Source organism: Pseudopipra pipra, chromosome 26, assembly GCF_036250125.1.
Source record: "Pseudopipra pipra isolate bDixPip1 chromosome 26, bDixPip1.hap1, whole genome shotgun sequence".
NCBI classification, from domain to species: domain Eukaryota; kingdom Metazoa; phylum Chordata; class Aves; order Passeriformes; family Pipridae; genus Pseudopipra; species Pseudopipra pipra.
Genome location: NC_087574.1, coordinates 3,779,393 through 3,796,708, shown reverse-complemented (window position 1 = coordinate 3,796,708; position 17,316 = coordinate 3,779,393). Strand labels below are relative to the sequence as shown.

General features: G+C 56.2%; 3 protein-coding genes across 4 annotated transcripts; all 3 read left to right on the top strand.

Moving 5' to 3' along the window:
- The first annotated feature begins 1,660 nt into the window (after positions 1–1,660).
- Positions 1,661–7,155, top strand: LOC135402930 (amine oxidase [copper-containing] 3-like). Its single transcript, XM_064636487.1, has one exon. It carries the CDS (start codon positions 3,881–3,883, stop codon positions 5,540–5,542), a length of 1,662 nt encoding a protein of 553 aa, XP_064492557.1. The 5' UTR covers positions 1,661–3,880; the 3' UTR covers positions 5,543–7,155.
- A 179-nt stretch (positions 7,156–7,334) lies between these two features.
- On the top strand, positions 7,335–12,718 carry LOC135402954 (amine oxidase [copper-containing] 3-like). The gene is made up of 4 exons (XM_064636531.1): positions 7,335–9,512; positions 10,528–10,813; positions 11,032–11,161; positions 11,690–12,718. Exons 1-4 carry the CDS (start codon positions 7,943–7,945, stop codon positions 11,972–11,974), a joined length of 2,271 nt encoding a protein of 756 aa, XP_064492601.1. The 5' UTR covers positions 7,335–7,942; the 3' UTR covers positions 11,975–12,718.
- A 552-nt stretch (positions 12,719–13,270) lies between these two features.
- Positions 13,271–16,838, top strand: LOC135402928 (amine oxidase [copper-containing] 3-like). Of its 2 annotated transcripts, XM_064636481.1 has the most exons (5): positions 13,271–14,898; positions 14,997–15,282; positions 16,045–16,174; positions 16,337–16,687; positions 16,718–16,838. In XM_064636481.1, exons 1-4 carry the CDS (start codon positions 13,329–13,331, stop codon positions 16,637–16,639), a joined length of 2,289 nt encoding a protein of 762 aa, XP_064492551.1. In that variant the 5' UTR covers positions 13,271–13,328; the 3' UTR covers positions 16,640–16,687; positions 16,718–16,838. The 2 variants fall into 2 exon arrangements, with proteins under 2 accessions (XP_064492551.1, XP_064492550.1); XM_064636480.1 differs by having other exon boundaries at positions 16,337–16,838.
- The last annotated feature ends 478 nt before the right edge of the window (positions 16,839–17,316 follow it).

Below are 17,316 nucleotides of genomic sequence, written 5' to 3'. Positions count from 1 at the left end.
CAGTTATTCCTTGGGCACACAGTCCATTATTCCTGGCTGCTCCATGCGCGTGATGCCCAAGGAGCGGTGGCTGCCCTGCTGTCCCCAGCCACAGTGCCCTCTGCTCTTCTAGGGATCATCCCGTTCTTGTACTCCCTCCGTGCCTGATGCACTGCGACTGGGGCCCAGAGGCCTCTCAAAGGTCACTTGGGGACTCCCAGAGTGTCCTGTACCCCAACTGCAGGGCTGCAGGGCCTGTGACTGGCCCTGGGAGTGGCCGCCACAGACTGGGGCTCCCAGCTGGCACCTTCAGCTGCCCAGGAACAGGAGCAGGTGCTTGTGGAGGAAGGTTCCTCCTGCAGTGTGGGAAAGCCCTGCAGGTGCCCGACTCGTGCAGGGAGGGGGCACTGAGCTGCACACAGATCTCTGGGGTCGAGGTGGCTGGAGCCAGAGCCCAAGGGAAAGACTTACTGGCAGGACTTGATGTGGTGCAGCACAAGGGGCTCCTCCTCACCACAGCAAAAGAAGAAGCTGGTGCCAGTAGTCCTGTGGAAGGGTGGAGCACCCAGGACTGTTGTCTGGGCAGGTGCTGGCAGGGAGCAGGGTTCATCCATGGGGGCAGGGGTGTTTGGGAGAGGGTTTGTTGTCTGTGATGTCAGTGAGTCTGGGAGCAGTGGCAGTGTGGGGTCAGGGCTCAGCTTCATCAGTCCTTGAGACGTCCTGGCTTACATGCAGGGGAAGAGAATAATGGCTCAGCCACTGTGTGCAGCCACAGGCGCTGCCAGCAGCACAGCCAGCATGGGGAAGGGTCAGGCAGTTCCACTGTTGTGTTTTGTACCAGCTGGCCCCATGAGGTGAGGCTTTGGGAGTGGGAACTTCTTAGAGTCTGAGCTCTGGTGTGGGGTTTACTCAAGCCTTGCTGGTGTCGGGAGTGTTGGCGGGGGTTTTTCTGTACTGTGCCCTTTCCCCAGCTGTCACAGTCACCAACTCAGAGTTTCCCCAGGCCAAAAGCTGTCTGTCTAGTTTGGGTTTCTATAAATTTCACATGCTATTTTTTGCCACCTCTACCTTTCTGTGTGAGTGAAAATGCAGCAAACTCCCTCCTTCGTCACTTTGTTTGGGGAATGTGGGCAATTTAGCAAATATAAGATGTACTAATGGGCAGTGCCTAAAAGTGACTGTGTAGCCAAAATAAAACATGGGTAGGATGTGAATTCTCCATATGGGATGTGGGGCAGTGACAGGCTGATTGCACTGGGGAACTGGGATGTGGGAAGCAGTACGTGCGCCGAGCAGGTCATAAACAAGTTACACTGCTGTTAGGGAGATGTGCAATTTCTTTAATTCTAGGTTAGCTTTAAGCTGCTTCAGGCTTCTTTTAGAGAAGGTACACAAGCAATTCCAGTGTGTGTGGGGGCCCCTGAAGATCCATCATTGCTTTTCATCAGTCAGTTATCGACACAGGTTTCCTGGCACTGCAGGCTCAGTTAATTACTCTCCTTCCTGAAGTTCCTGCTGCAAGATAGAGGTGGATTTAGGGCTGTTTTGTTTATTCTGAAGCAGATCTATAAACCAGAGCTTGAGAAGTCCAGCAGAAACAGATGGTACTAAAAAAACACGGTATCAGTCGTGGCCTCCATGGCACAGGCCTTGCAGCAGGGCAGAGGCAGTGTAGAAAGCTGCCATCCGTGTCCCGCAGCTCTGGGGTACGTGCTGTGGTTGGTTTGTCATGGGGATGTCAGTACAGATTAGGGTTTCTCTTTCAAGTCTCCGACATGCACAGAATGGGGAGTGTTCCCACACTCTATTTTCAGATCTCTCCCGGCCCAGCTGCAGGGTTGAGTTGTGATTTGTGGGGCAGGAAGGCCTGTGGAGTTTATCCAATAACCTTAAACTACTGCTGTGCTGCTTGGAAAAGGCCCTTCTGTAATTGCAGCCTGTGCTGTGGCTTTGAGGGACTCGGGATGCAAATCCAAGAGGCAAAGTCAAACCTGAATGATCTGCTCTTTGTATACTTCTTTAAGGAAAGGTCCATGTGAGCTCTGTCATGCAGCCATGGAGGTTCCGCTGTAGTCTCGGCCCAGCTGTGCCCGTGTGTGTGGCAGCAGAACACTTGTTCCATTCCTGAGAGGCAGGAGGTATGTCCTGGCTGTGCTCCAAACCTGAACCGGGACAGCAGTGCTGCTGCTCTGCACTCTGCCATGTTCCAGGCCTACACCAAAAGGGAATTTTTCTTTCAAGCCTAACCCCAGGTAATCCTCCAAGCCTCGCTGACTATGTGGACTGACAGACTGACTTGGGAGTCAGCGCTGCTTTGCCTAATTTGGGATTATTCAGAGGCATCCAATTCTGCTGCTGTGAGATGAGAGCAGGTACTTCCCAAACCTGTGGCTGCTGCATCCTGTGCAGCCAAGGCTCTGTTCTCATCTGTCCTGTCTCTCCCTGTTGCTCGTGTCTGTGCTAGTGAGCTCCTTTGCTGGCACTGCAACCATGTGAAGTGAGTGCTGTGGCTCTGAGTCTCTCCTGGCATGATGGCTGGTGAGGCAGAGCCTTGTGTGCTGGCAGAGCGGGGACAAGCATGTCCCAGGCCAAAGAAGGCTGAGGCTGCGAGTGGAGGTGAGGATAATGGAGCGTGTCCTACAGCAACATGGCCTTCTGCCTCCCAGTGTGGTGCCTGAGCATGGCTGGAGGACCAGAGAGGGGCTGAGCCCCAGGCAGGATCTGCCACAGAGGAAGAACCGGAGGCTGGTGGGGGCTGTTTCCCACCAGGAAACTCTGACAGGAGGAAGAGAAGACGAGGGTGAGATGAGGTCAGGCTGGCAGCAGGAGTGGAAATGTTGGGTTGAATGTCCAGCCCTGGTTCTCTTGGATGCCTTGTCTTACTCAGCACCAGCTCAGGGACTGTAGCCAGTATGGTGTGTCTGGTCCGCCCCGAGCATCTGCTGCGTGGCAGGATGGAGCACCGAGTCCTTCTGGCTGCCTCGTTCTGCCAGTGCCTTTGAACAGCTCCACAAGGCCAGCAGAGACTGTTGGCAGGGTGGCAGAGGGCAGCTGTGGCTGCTCAGCCTGGGCACTGTGGCCTGGCAGCACCAATAGTGGCCACTGCCCTCAGTTGCAGCTGGGCACAGGTTCATGATGGTTCTGTCCTTGAGGGAACCTCTTGGAAGCTGCATCTCGGTTTATCTGTGAACTGGAGGCAGAGATAAAGGCTGCACGATCCTGTGGCAGTGAAATGCTGGGGATTAATTGGTTCGGAGCTGTTCTGAGGTGCAAACTAAGAGCTGGTTGTTCACAGTGCATTGGGGCCTGATTCTCATCCTGAGCTACACCTCCATGCCTGCCAAAGTTTTTCTTCTGCTACACAGAAGGATGTGTTTTCAGCAAAGGCTACCATGTGGAAGACTGAAAAAAATAAAATAAAAAGTAACTCCAAGCTCGGAATGGTGCTGCCAGGGACAATGTTTACAAGGAAGGAGCCTGATAAACAAGAAAAATGGGTGAGTTGCAAAGAGGTGAAATTGTACAGTGTAACAACAATTCCCAGCTTGTCAGAGCTTCGCAGTGATCGCAGCCACCTCAGGCTGACTGCATGATCTCCGTTTTTACAGGCAGCCTCAGGAAGCCAGGCTGGACTGAAAAAGTAACGGAATTATGTAGAAGTTGTCTGAGTCACTGACCCTGCATCTCCACAAGTTCTTTCAGGGCACTGCTGTGGAGAAAGACAGAGGAGGCTGCAGCTGAGAGAGCTGGTCACCACGGATTTCAGATCTCCTCCCCTAGCCTCTCCCAGTCTTTTGTACTTTCTTTGCTAATCCATCCAGTGCAGCATAAACTGAGGGAGGCAGGAGCTGGAAAGCCTGCTCTGAAGGCTGCTGTGAACACTGCCGGACCAGCCACAGGCATGAACGTGAAAACTGTGCTCATCCTCCTCGGTCTGGCGTTAGCCACGATATTCGCTTTGGTCTGCATGTTGCTGACCAGAGGAAGGGCACCCAGCACCTGCCAGCACCTGCCCGTGGAGCAGGAGGACACGGAGGATGGCCAGAGCCTGGTCTTTGCTGACCTGACACCCGAGGAGATGGCGCAAGTGGTGCGGTACCTGCAGGGAAACCTCGGGGTGCAGCTGGTTGATGCCTCGCGTGCCAAACCCTCGGACAACTGCATCGCCTCCGTGGATCTGCAGGTCCCTGCCAAGGCAGAGGTGCTGCAGTTCCTGGACGGCGGGGGGGCTCGTCCCGCCCGAGAGGCACTGGCTGTGCTGTACTTTGGGAACCAGCCAGACCCCAATGTCACCGAGTACGTGGTGGGTCCTCTGCCAACGCCGGCGTACCACCGGGATGTGACAGTGCAGAAGTACGGGGGGAAGGTGCCATACCACCGCAGACCGACGCTGGCTGTTGAATACAGGCAGCTTGGAGGGTTTTTAAAGGGCCAAGTGTTCCCCTCAGCTCCAGCTTTCATGCGACAAGTAATGGGCTATGATGGAGCCAGTCTTGCAGTCGTGACAGCTGCTCCCCGTGGATTCCAGTCTGGAGATCGGATCACCTGGTTCGTTTTGTTTCAGAACGTGAGTGGATTCTTCTTGCACCCGGTGGGGCTGGAGGTGCTGGTGGATCACAGCAGCCTGGATGTCTCCCGGTGGGCGGTGAGCAGGGTCTTCTACAATGGGCAGTACTACAGGGACATGGCTCAGCTGGAGAGTGCCTACGTGCAGGGACATATCAGCGTGGAGAAGGTGAGGAAGGCACCACGGGATGGGGGCTTCTCCTCCATGAAGCCCCGAGCGCCTTCGGCTGCACTGTTCCCACTGCAGTATGAGCCCCAGGGTCCTCGCTACAGCATCAGGAAGAACCTGGTCCTCTTCCAGGCATGGAGCTTTGCCTTTGGGATGAGCGTGAGCACGGGCCTGCGCCTGTTTGACATCCGACACAAGGGGGAGAGGGTTGCCTATGAAATGAGTGTGCAAGAGGCGCTGTCCGTGTACGGCTCCAACTGCCCGGGAGGGATGTCCACGCGGTACATGGACGGGAGCTTTGGCCTGGGGCGCTACACCTCCCCCTTGGTGCAAGGGGTCGACTGCCCATATTTAGCAACCTACCTGGATGTGCACTACCTTGCTAATTCCCAGGTCCCTAGAAGTACTAAAAATGCCCTCTGCATCTTTGAGCAGAACCTGGGCTCCCCTCTGAGGCGCCACTACTCCAACTTGGAGTCGCTCTACTACGGGGGGCTGGTCAACTCTGCTCTGGTCGTTCGCTCCATTGCCACCGTGGGCAACTATGACTATGTGTGGGACTTCATCTTCTACCAGAACGGGGCCATTGAAGGCAAGGTCCAGGCCACAGGGTACCCGAGCTCATCCTTTCTTCATGGGGATGGCCTGAGATATGGCAATAGGCTTTGGGAACACACTCTGGGTACGATACACACCCATTTCATCAACTATAAGGTGGACTTGGATGTAGGAGGTAGGTCTGGATCTTCTTTTAATGCCTTCAGTTGTACTGATAAACCCCAGTGCTTTGGGGTTTGCCTCCTTCTCTGTAGAGTCCCTAATAACTGACATCAGAACTCTGCTTCTTTACTCTCCTAACCTCTTCTTTCTTTGCAAAATTATTTTTCTATTTATAAAATAGTCTGTCAAGGTCGTTGAGTTGAAGGCAGTGAGAATTTCTGGAAGCTCTGTGTTCAGCTTCGGGAAAGTATGAAAGGTGGTAGCTGAAAAATGTTTGTGTTTCCTTGAGGCCTCACATCTGGCACGGTGTGTGTTGCCATAGGCATGGCTGGGCAGACAGGGAGTCGGCCCTGTCTGAGAACGGACGTTGTGAGCCCACTCTTGCGGCACCTGGGGCTGGTCCTGGCACTCCTTGTCCCTTGGGAAAATCCTTTTATTGTCTAACTGTGCCAGGTAAAGCAGGGCAGCTGTCCTGGTGCTCCGTGGGGCTGAGCTCCTGCAGCTGTATCCCACTCCTGTCATAAGGAAACACTCAAGAGCTGGATCTCAAGCCTGGGGCTGCAAAGCCGCTACAGCGACCCAGCAAGTTCCCCTGCTTCCCTGTGCAGTCATGGTCTGGCAGCAGACCCCTGAACAGGGTTGTTTGAGTCCAGGAGCAGTCCCTTGCTCACAGCCAAGTACTGGCAGCCACCCTGGGAGTGCAGGGGTGCTCAGCCTCAGGGGCAGCTTTGCTTCCAAAAGGCTGTTCCAGTAGCTGCAGTCTGGGGGCAGTGGGAGCACAGGTGGACACTCAGTGTCTGTTATTGAAAACTTCTCCTGTGAAAGGTAGGGGAAAAATGTTTTACATCTGCCCAGGACTAAAGAGCTCGCTGTGAGGCAGTAGCTGCATCTGAACCAGCCCGAGGAGAAACGCAGCCCCAGGGATCCAAGCTGCCTCTGGGTTGTGGGAAGTAATCTCAGAGCTACGTCAGTCAAGCTGCAGCTGACTCCAAAGCAAGCATTCGGTCCCAGCATGCGTTCTCCCGTGTACCTACCTGTGATGCAGGGGTTTGTGTGGCCTTGAAAGGCGCTGCTGCTTTTGTTATGGTCAAAGTCGGGGCTGATACTGGTCCCTTCCTGTAAGCAAGGCTCAACAATGTGCTAAAATACAGTTCCTGCATGGTGACAAGGTCCTTTTCTGTGACTGTAGTGCCCATCCATGCCTCGCACTGTTTAAAGACCCTGAGCCCTGACTGCTGCAAAACTCTCTTGAGAAGAGTTGTGTGATATCCCAGACTTGTTCCCCATGGTGAGAGGGGAGCTGTGTTCCAGGCAAGAGGGCTTGGGGCCATGGAGGGAGCATGAGAGGTGCCTGCAGGATCCCCACCTTCCAGCACAGGGAAGGCATAGCTGTGTCACAGCTAAAGTGGGCCATCCCTCACACAGGTTCGTGGATCCTGATCTGAGGCTTGTGTGGGACTCGCAGGGAAAAAGGGCAGTTAATCCCTAGTGGGAAGTGAGAATGAACACATAATTCCTAAATTAACATGGCTGCAAATGGGGTAAATTGCTCCAGTGCTGTGATGGTTCCAGCCCCTCCTGCCTGTGTCTCAGGGTGTCCCCACCAAGAGGGTGTTTAGTGGACATGGACCCTGATCTCTGGAAAGTCATCCTTGCTGTTGGTCGTGTGTCACTGCTGCCTTGTGTGGGGCTGGGTGCTGGGGGAGCCTTGCAGGAGCTGATGGCCACACAGGGGCAGCTGCCTCACACCATTTCTGTCCACGACAGCCCTTGTGCAAAGAGTGGGGCTAGAGTGGGGCTGGGATGGCTGATGACAGCCACTCCAGGTGCTGCCTGTCCCTGTTCCTTGCTGCCAGGAGTTCAGCAATGCCGCCTGTTCTCACCAGGGAGCTGCCTCTGGTCTTCCTGCAGCTGGAGCCAGGCTGGAGCTGCCAGGTCTCTTCCCTCAGGGCTGGGAGGGACTCGGAGACAACAGAGAATGGCGACAGGAATAACTAGCATGTGGAGGTGCTGGGGAGCCAGCGGGTCTTGGGCTGTGCCAGTGTAGACTGACCCTACAGGGGAGTGGGACTGGTCCAGGAGCACCTGGGCACAAAAGGACCAGGCCAGCTGAGCCAGCCCCACCAGCACAGACACATTCCCACAGGAGATGGGGAGGGAGCATCCTGGGAGATGCTGGAAGAAGCAAAGGCCCTTAGGGCAGACGAGACTGGGGCTCTTTGTGGTGTCACCCTGCAGCGGGAGAAACCCAGCAATAGCTTGATGAGTGAGTCAGTCACTGGCTCCCTGGCTGAGTCCTTCGCTGTGTGTGGGGTGGGGAGAAAACAAGCCAAACTGGCTGGGACCTGTGATCCCAGAGCTCCATGCGAGCTCCAGGCTCCCTCCCCATCTCACAAGCGTCGCCGTTACGCCCACAGTCACAAATGAATAAAGAGCCTGGTCTGTAGGTGAGGAACACACTCTGGATACTTCAGCCGAACCGTGTGCCCTGCTGCCACACTCAGACCGATGAACCCCAAACTTCCCTATGTTCTCCTAGCTGGGGCTGCAGTGATAATCTTCATTCTCTCCTGCATGCTGCTGAGCAGGGGCAGGCGATCGCCTAGCTGTGAATCCCAGCCCAACACTGTGGAGAAGACAAGATCCGTGAGCCAGAGCCTGGTCTTTGCTGACCTGACACCTGAGGAGATGGCGCAAGTGGTGCAGTATCTGCAGGGAAACCTCGGGGTGCAGCTGGTTGATGCCTCGCGTGCCAAACCCTCGGACAACTGCATCGCCTCCGTGGATCTGCAGGTCCCTGCCAAGGCAGAGGTGCTGCGGTTCCTGGACGGCGGGGGGGCTCGTCCCGCCCGAGAGGCACTGGCTGTGCTGTACTTTGGGAACCAGCCAGACCCCAATGTCACCGAGTACGTGGTGGGTCCTCTGCCAACGCCGGTGTACCACCGAGATGTGACGGTGCAGAAGTACGGGGGGAAGGTGCCATACCACCGCAGACCAATGCTGGGCAGTGAGTACAAGCAGGTGGCAACATTCTTGGAGATAGTGGCATTTGCTGCAGCACCAAGCTTCCTGCAAGAAGTCTTGGAGTATGACAGCACCAGTGTGGCATTTCAGACCACAGCCCCTCACGGGTTCCAGTCTGGAGACCGTAAGTCCTGGTTCATCCTGTTTCAGAACGTGAGTGGATTCTTCTTGCACCCGGTGGGGCTGGAGGTGCTGGTGGATCACAGCAGCCTGGACGTCTCCCGGTGGGCGGTGAGCAGGGTCTTCTACAATGGGCAGTACTACAGGGACATGGTTCAGCTGGAGAGTGCCTACGTGCAGGGCCGTATCAGCGTGGAGAAGGTGAGGAAGGCACCACGGGATGGGGACTTCTCCTCCATGAAGCCCCGAGCGCCTTCAGCTGCACTGTTCCCACTGCAGTATGAGCCCCAGGGTCCTCGCTACAGCATCAGGAAGAACCTGGTCCTCTTCCAGGCGTGGAGCTTTGCCTTTGGGATGAGCGTGAGCACAGGCCTGCGCCTGTTTGACATCCGACACAAGGGGGAGAGGGTTGCCTATGAAATGAGTGTGCAAGAGGCGCTGTCCGTGTACGGCTCCAACTGCCCGGGAGGGATGTCCACGCGGTACATGGACGGGAGCTTTGGCCTGGGGCGCTACACCTCCCCCTTGGTGCGAGGGGTCGACTGCCCATATTTAGCAACCTACCTGGATGTGCACTACCTTGCTAATTCCCAGGTCCCTAGAAGTACTAAAAATGCCCTCTGCATCTTTGAGCAGAACCTGGGCTCCCCTCTGAGGCGCCACTACTCCAACTTGGAGTCGCTCTACTACGGGGGGCTGGTCAACTCTGCTCTGGTCGTTCGCTCCATTGCCACCGTGGGCAACTATGACTATGTGTGGGACTTCATCTTCTACCAGAACGGGGCCATTGAAGGCAAGGTCCAGGCCACAGGGTACCCGAGCTCATCCTTTCTTCATGGGGATGGCCTGAGATATGGCAATAGGCTTTGGGAACACACTCTGGGTATGATACGTACTCATTCCTTCAACTATAAGGTGGATTTGGACGTAGGAGGTAGGTTTGGGTCTTTTCTCTCCTTTTTGCCCTCCCCAAGTACTTTTAGTCTTGCAAAACTTGAGTTTTTTGGTGCTTATACAGATTTTCCTTTCCACTTGTGAGGCAGGGTGGTGTGCTTACAACGGGGGGATGGCAAAAGTGCAGGAACAGGCAAAAGGTGAATGAAACTAGGCTGTCACTGCTAACGTGGCAGGGGAGGTATGGGGTTAGAAGGTTTGTTCACATGAGGAAAGGAAAGAAAATTATCATAGTGGTGGTGACTCTGCACAGATCTTCTACTGTGGGGTTTGGACCTTCGTGGATGGCCAGAAATTCATCTCTGAAGTGGTCTTTATGCAAGCTGGGAACTCATGCTGGACTGAAAGGAGCAGAACTCTGAGGGCATCTTGGTGGGATGGGCAGGTGGTGCTGAGCACTGGCCCATCAGCCAGACCCACACTGGCCGTCGAGCACTCTCAGCCAGCCCTTTGCCATCTTGTCACCAGATCGATTTGCTCCTGTACCCTTCCTGCTCCCATTTCCCCCCGAGACAGGCCTGTGTCTCTTCTTTGTGGCAGGACCTGAACGATGCAGCATCTGGTCTGTGATGTGCAAATGTGTTCAGTGCCTGGGCTGCTCCAGGCGCCTCCATCACACAGGACATGCTGATGAGCAGTAACACAGCCTGTGCCAGCGGGTGCTCTGGTTAATTAGGCTGTGCTTGTACAGAAAGCAAACCTGTTCTTCTGCCCTGGGACGAGGCTCGCCCTTTGTCCCCTCTTGTCTTTTGCAGAGTCTGCTGCAGAGTGGTCTTGCCTGGCTCAGACAAGTGTCCAGCTATAGATCAACACACATGGTGTACACTTGTGGCACGAGGAGCTGTGGAGCAGCAACTGCTCTCGGGCAGAATCGGTGCCCTGAGCTCAGGATGCAGGGAGGGAGGACAGGGAGAGTGAGCTCTGACTGCAGTGATGTCCTTGGGGAACAGGGGACTGTGGGGACGCTCCTCAGTGACTTTGTTTTTGCTTTTCAGGGTTGAAAAACTCCCTGGTGGCCCATGACATGGCATTTGAGATGACACGGGCTCCCTGGAGCCCAGAGCAGCAGATAGAGCGGCCACGACTCACCAAGAAAGTCCTGGACACAGAGGACCAGGCTGCCTTCCGACTCCAGTCAAAGATGCCCAGATACATCTACTTTGCAGCCAACAGCAAAAACAAGTGGGGCCACCAGCGTGGTTACAGGATCCAGATCACCAGTTTTGCAGGGGACCACATCCCCGAAGCCAGCTCCATGGAGAGGGCCATCAGCTGGGCAAGGTCAGGCTGTTCTGGCTGGGGTGGCAGGTTCTCAGACACTCCCCAGCTCTGCTAGATGGGAAGGCATCACATGGATGTCCCTTGATGGGGGAGGCACAGGGAAACAGTCTTCTGGGCTGAGGTTGCTCCACTGGAGCAAGCCTGTGCTGTGCAGGCTCTTTCAGGAGCTGACTTAGCTCTACCCTGACTCAAGGGGCTGTCTCTTTTCTTGTCCTCAGGTACCAGCTGGCAGTCACCCGGCGGAAGGAGGAGGAGCCCACCAGCACCAGCATCTACAACCAGAATGACCCCTGGACACCCACCGTCGCCTTCGCTGACTTCATCAACAACGAGACCATCACCAACGAGGTGGGCTGGGGTCCCCTGGGCTGGAGCTGTAACAGCCATCCCCAGGCTCAACGGGAGCCCCAGGGACTGAGCAAACCTGGTGTTGCCCACGGGACAGCATGCTCAGCTGGGAGAGCAGCAGCCCTGGGCAACCAGGAAAGTGGGTTTGAGCATCCCCTTCTCCACAAGCCTGCTCAGAGCTTTGTGAGAGTGTGCAGATCAGGGCGTGCAGAGCAGGAGCTTGTTTCTCCCTGTGGAGAAATGCTGGCAAAACATCAGGAAAATCTCTGTGAGGCTGGAGTGAGGCCACAGAGGTCAAGGCAAGGGCCCTTCCGCTGGATAGATATTGTGGCCATGGCTGCAGGCAGGCCCTGGGGGAAGGGAGGGGATCTTTCCCAGGAGGAGGGAGCTCAGTGTGTGGGAGTGCAGCTGCCTGGTGCCTATGGGTTCTCCTCCTGTCCTGTCAGTCCCCATGGCCCCATGTGAATTTCAGTCACTGCTGCTGCAGCTTCTAAACTAACCCTGGGCTTGTGGCTTTTCCCTGCCTAGGACCTGGTTGCCTGGATAACCACTGGATTCCTTCACATCCCACACTCTGAGGATATTCCCAACACTGTGACTGTGGGAAACTCGGTTGGTTTTCTCCTGAGACCCTACAACTACTACGACCTGGACCCCTCTATATACTCCCATGATGGTGTGTTTTTCACCAATGAGCAGGACTTCATGGCATGTGAAATCAACCCTCTGGCCTGCCTGCCCAAAACTGCCTCTTGTTTGCCAAACTTTCCCCCATTCACCTATGATGGTTTTCAAAACATGAGCAGGCTTTAGTGCTACAGGATGGTGTGAGGAGATGCAGTCAGAGACACCAGGTTGACTGTTCTATCTCAGATTTTCTTATTTTAGTGAAGTTGTCTCAATTTCCAGTTGTGTAATGACTTCACATTTTATCATTGCTTTTGAAATAGTGCTCTTGAAAAAGGAAGCGTGATCTTCCTGGCATGATGCCACATGGGAGTCTGTGTTATCTGTTAATTGCTGAGTTTGAGTCTGTTTCAGGAGGAAAGTGAGGAGAAAATCCTGTTCCTCTGCTGTAGAAATAAGTGCTATGTAGTGCATATCTCAGGTTAAAATAATGAAAATGGTGCTGGTCCAGTGCTCTCGAGTGTCTCGTTCTTACAACTCACAGCAGTGTCTCCTGGGGTGTGATGCTGGTCTCTGCCATGTTCCCTGTGCCCACAAACCAACCCAGCAATGTGGCACTGGGTGCCTGTCAGGGCATGGGGACGTCCAGCTGGGGGGCAGGAGGGATGGGCTGGGGTGCCCCGGGCCTCTGGGGCCACAACTGAGGTGGGCACTGGCACCAAGCCCTGTGGGTGTTGGGGGAAGGCTGGGCCTTCCTGGGAAGGAAGGGCCAGGACCCCATGGGCTGCAGCTCTCAGGCACTCAGTGCTGAGCACAGGGGAGGGATGCAAAGGGGACCTTTGCAAGGTCTCATGGCTGCTGGCAGTGCAGCATGGCCAGTGCCACTGCCCGTTTGCCAGGATGCTGGTCAGGCTCTGGAGCCCTCGTCCCCCTCCTCACAGCCCCATCAGTGCTAGGATGTAGCTCAGGATCAGGGGCACATTTGTGGAGTGACAAGTGTCTGTCCCCTTTGTCACGGCTGCAGGACCGTGGGGATTTTGGCAGCAGCAGGCGATGCTGGTGGTGGTGGTGGTGGGGCTGTGTCAGGATGAGGCTGTGGTGCTGTGCCCAGTGCTGCTCTGCATGGGGAAGGGTTGTCTCTGCGGCCACTGCTGCCTGCCCAGCATCTGCAGGGTTAAAAGAAGGAGGAGCGGGGAGATGCATTTATTTCCCTCGAATGGCTGGATCCATCCCCTTCAAGCTCTGCAGTGTATGATCTGGGACCAGAGGGAAGGACAGATGCACAAGCATTAAGTTTACTTAAAACTATAAACTGCTGGCGAAGCAGTGCAAAGTTGCCTTTTATGGTTCCCAGCAAATCCTGGCAATGTGTGAGAACATCTCTGCACGTCCTTCTTGCGAGTTCCTCCAGACTGTCTCCTGCTGAGAAAACAGGGGGGGAAAACAAACCCAGCCCCTTGTTCCCGAGGGTCACTGGGAGGATTCTGCAACTGGAAATGCATCCTGCCAGATTGCAGGAGCACTCAGTGCCTCAGCAAGCATGAACGTGAAAACTGTGCTCATCCTCCTCGGTCTGGCGTTAGCCACGATATTCGCTTTGGTCTGCGTGTTGCTGACCAGAGGAAGGGCACCCAGCACCTGCCAGCACCTGCCCATGGAGCAGGAGGACACCGAGGATGGCCAGAGCCTGGTCTTTGCTGACCTGACACCTGAGGAGATGGCGCAAGTGGTGCGGTACCTGCAGGGAAACCTCGGGGTGCAGCTGGTTGATGCCTCGCGTGCCAAACCCTCGGACAACTGCATCGCCTCCGTGGATCTACAGGTCCCTGCCAAGGCAGAGGTGCTGCGGTTCCTGGACGGCGGGGGGGCTCGTCCCGCCCGAGAGGCACTGGCTGTGCTGTACTTTGGGAACCAGCCAGACCCCAATGTCACCGAGTACGTGGTGGGTCCTCTGCCAACGCCGGCGTACCACCGGGATGTGACGGTGCAGAAGTACGGGGGGAAGGTGCCATACCACCGCAGACCTGTTACTGGCAAGGAGTACATGGATATCAACACCCTCATCCGGAGGGAGCTGAAAAAGGCGCCGCAATTCCTCACCACATGCTGCGAGTCTGACGGGACCGACCTGGCCATCCTCACCACGGCCCCACGGGGCTTCAAGTCTGGCGACCGCACAACCTGGTTTGTCCTTTTCCACAACGTGGCTGGCACTGGCTACTACCTGTCACCAGTGGGGCTGGAGGTGCTGGTGGAGCACAGGGACCTCCACGCCTCCCGTTGGCAGCTGCGCAAAGTCTTCTACAACGGCCGGTACTTTGCCAGCACAGAGGATCTGGAGCAGGAGTTTCTGGCTCACACACTGGAGGTCGTCAGGCTCAAGAAGCCCCAGGCTGATGCAGTGCTGGGCTCAATGAGGCCTCGGTACCCACCCGACTCCCTGGGTCCGCTGCAGTTTGAGCCCCAGGGTCCCCGCTACAGAGTCAGGGGCAATCGCGTCACCTACCAGGGCTGGAGCATCACCTTTGGCATGAACCCCAACTCTGGTCCACGCCTCTTTGACATCAGGTACCGGGGGGAGAGGATTGTCTATGAGCTGAGTCTCCAGGAAGCCTTAGCCCTGTATGGCTCCAACTGCCCTGGGGGCATGTCCACCCGCTACCTTGACGGGAGCTTTGGCATCGGCAGGTTTGCCTACGAGCTGGTCCGGGGCATCGACTGCCCCTACACAGCGACCTATGTGGACCGGCACTACCTGGTAGAGTCAGATACTCCCAAGACCAACCAAAACTCACTCTGCATTTTTGAGCATGACTCTGCCCTCCCTCTGCGGCGCCACTTCTCTGACTCGCAGTCCTTTTACTATGGTGGGCTGCGGAAAAACACGCTGGTCATCCGTACCATCTCCACGCTCGTCAACTACGACTACATCTGGGACTTCATGTTCCACGGCAGTGGGGCCGTGGAGGTCCGTGTGCATGCTACTGGCTACATTAGCACCTCCTTCCTCCATGGCCAAGGCACTAACTATGGCAACAGGGTTGGGCCCCACACGCTGGGAACGATGCACTTCCACCACATGCACTACAAGGTGGACCTCGATGTCAACGGTAGGTCTGGCCACCTTTGTCAGTGGCTGTGGTTCACTGTGGCCTGCAGCTCTGCCTGGGGTGTGGAGGTCGAGAATGTTTCCCCTTCTGCTTCACAGGGCAGCTGAACTTCCTGGAGAGCCAGGACATGGAGTATGAGATTATCAAAGATCCCTGGAGCACGCAGAACACCATCGAGCGTCCGTACCTCCGCAGGAAAAGGCTGGAGAGGGAGGATGAGGCAGCATTCCCGCTCAATGCCCCCCTACCCCGCTACCTCTCCTTTGCCAGCCCCAATCCCAACAAGTGGGGGCACCCACGCAGCTACCGGATCCAGATCATCAGCTTTGCTGGGAAGCACCTGCCCATCAACAGCTCCATGGAGCGGTCTGTCAGCTGGGGCAGGTGGGTGCCAGGGCTGGGGAGCACTTGGCTCCCACTCCCTATTCCCCCACTCACCCCTGCAGCCCTGGCTCCTCCTGCTCCTGGTGCGGGGGAGCTGCCACTTCTGTGCAGGCCTGTGCCAAGCTGCAGGGAAGGGTTAAACAGAGAACATGTATGGGTTTTGGCTCTGAAATTCCGTTGAAAAGTTGCTCAATAACGTCTGCTCATGGTAGGTCACAGGCAGGAATCTGACCCCAGATCAGACTAATTTAGAGAAATGACGTGTTTTTCCCTTTTGAGGGGAACCAAGCTGCAGGACTAATTCCCAAGGGAAGCACTGGCTTCCCCAGGTTGTGGTATCTTCCCTTGAGGACAGAATGTGTTTTAGAAAATGCTTGGGATAAGCACAGACCAGTCTCGCTGCCAGGGTGAACTAACAGAGCTCATGCTGGGGAATCTGTATGGATGAGAAGTAGCTGTGGCTGAAGGGACTGTGTTGGGCATTGAGCAGCAGCATCTTTGCCTTTGTGTTTCTCAGGCATGCTGGAAAAGCCAAGAGCAGTAAGGCATTCCCTGCAAGCCCAAAGGTGCTGGGGCTGCTGACCATTACTGCCATGCTTATCCCTGCCAGCATTTTCCCTCCCTGCCCCAGGACAGATCAGGTCCCCTGGCATGCACCAGGGATGCATCCAGCCCCAGTTCACCAGTGCATCCAGCCAGCAATGCCATGGCTGCCCTGCCCTGTGCCAGCATGGAAAAGCCCTTTGCTCCCTGTGCTGGCAGGTACCAGCTGGCTGTCACCCAGCGGAAGGAGGAGGAGCCCACCAGCACCAGCATCTACAACCAGAATGACCCCTGGACGCCCACTGTTGCCTTCACCGACTTCATCAACAATGAGACCATCACCAACAAGGTAAGCCAGGGGCTCTGGGGGGAGAGGAGCTGAGCCCTGTGGGTGCTATCCTGGCTCCTGCCCTGGACAGAGGCTTCACGTGTCCTGGAGCCAAACTGAGCAGCCGCCAGGCTGGAAGAGTCCTGCTCAGCCTGATAAATGCCTCTTTGCTCTCCTGCCCAGGACCTGGTTGCCTGGATCTCCGTGGGGTTCCTGCATGTCCCCCATGCTGAAGATGTCCCCAACACGGTGGCCGTGGGGAACAGTGTTGGCTTTTTCCTGAGGCCCTACAACTACTTCAACGAGGACCCCTCAGTGGACTCACCTGGCAGTGTGTACTTCAGCAGTGAGCAGGACACCAGGGCATGCGGGGCCAACCCCCTCGCCTGCCTGCCCACCGCTGCTGCATGTGCCCCCCACCTTCCCCCCTTCCACTTTGGGGGCTTCCTCAACGTCAGCCTGGCACCACCATTTGGTGGGGTGTGACGGGCCAGGGCCTGCTGCCCCCTCCCCACCCATATAGGCATTGGGCAGGTGCTTGGAGGGGCTCTGTCACCACCCCAGGACCTGCCCTCCCCCTGCCCAGGGTGTCATGTGCTCAGGGTTGGTTTTTGAAGGTGTTGGTGAAGCTGTCATTTCAGCACTGCAGTGCTGCTAAAGGTACAACCAAAACCTCTGAAAAACACCCCCTAGGAGTGAGTTTTTGATCTCCATCCGGTGTCATCCTGTGTCCCATGTGGTGCCCACAGCTGCCCCCCTCCACTCAGACAGGGCTCCTGCCACCTGCCCAAGGTACACCAGTGCACACAGGGTGACAGTGCCGGCCAGGGCTGCACGTGGCACAAAGCCACAGCTGTCCCTGGAGCCACGGTCCACCTGAGGTTTTGCCCAGGGTGGCAGGAGCGAGCGGTGTGATGGCACTCCCATCCACAGGGAGATGGCAGCTCCAGGATGCCCGAAAGATCCTCCCCAGCCTCGCAGCCACTGCAGCATCCCAACTGCAGGGCCCAGGTGCTGCCAGGCTCTGGCAGCTGCTGCAGTGCCAACTCTGCAGGTAGGGAGAGTGTGCTGGGCTCACTGGGAGCTCATGGGAGGAGCCCACGGCTGGGCCCCCGGAGGGGCACGTGTCTGCCCTTCCAATAGACGGGCACTGGGGTGCTTTC

What these genes read in the sequence shown, in the direction of transcription:
- LOC135402954 (XM_064636531.1), top strand. Translation starts at nt 7,943, where the DNA reads ATGAACCCCAAACTTCCCTATGTTCTCCTAGCTGGGGCTGCAGTGATA. An exon ending in GGTGGATTTGGACGTAGGAG is followed by an intron (nt 9,513 to 10,527) that starts GTAGGTTTGGGT and finishes TTTGCTTTTCAG; the next exon opens with GGTTGAAAAACTCCCTGGTG. An exon ending in AGGGCCATCAGCTGGGCAAG is followed by an intron (nt 10,814 to 11,031) that starts GTCAGGCTGTTC and finishes TCTTGTCCTCAG; the next exon opens with GTACCAGCTGGCAGTCACCC.
- LOC135402928 (XM_064636481.1), top strand. Translation starts at nt 13,329, where the DNA reads ATGAACGTGAAAACTGTGCTCATCCTCCTCGGTCTGGCGTTAGCCACG. An exon ending in CGGTCTGTCAGCTGGGGCAG is followed by an intron (nt 15,283 to 16,044) that starts GTGGGTGCCAGG and finishes CTGTGCTGGCAG; the next exon opens with GTACCAGCTGGCTGTCACCC. An exon ending in ATGAGACCATCACCAACAAG is followed by an intron (nt 16,175 to 16,336) that starts GTAAGCCAGGGG and finishes TCTCCTGCCCAG; the next exon opens with GACCTGGTTGCCTGGATCTC.
- LOC135402930 (XM_064636487.1), top strand. Translation starts at nt 3,881, where the DNA reads ATGAACGTGAAAACTGTGCTCATCCTCCTCGGTCTGGCGTTAGCCACG.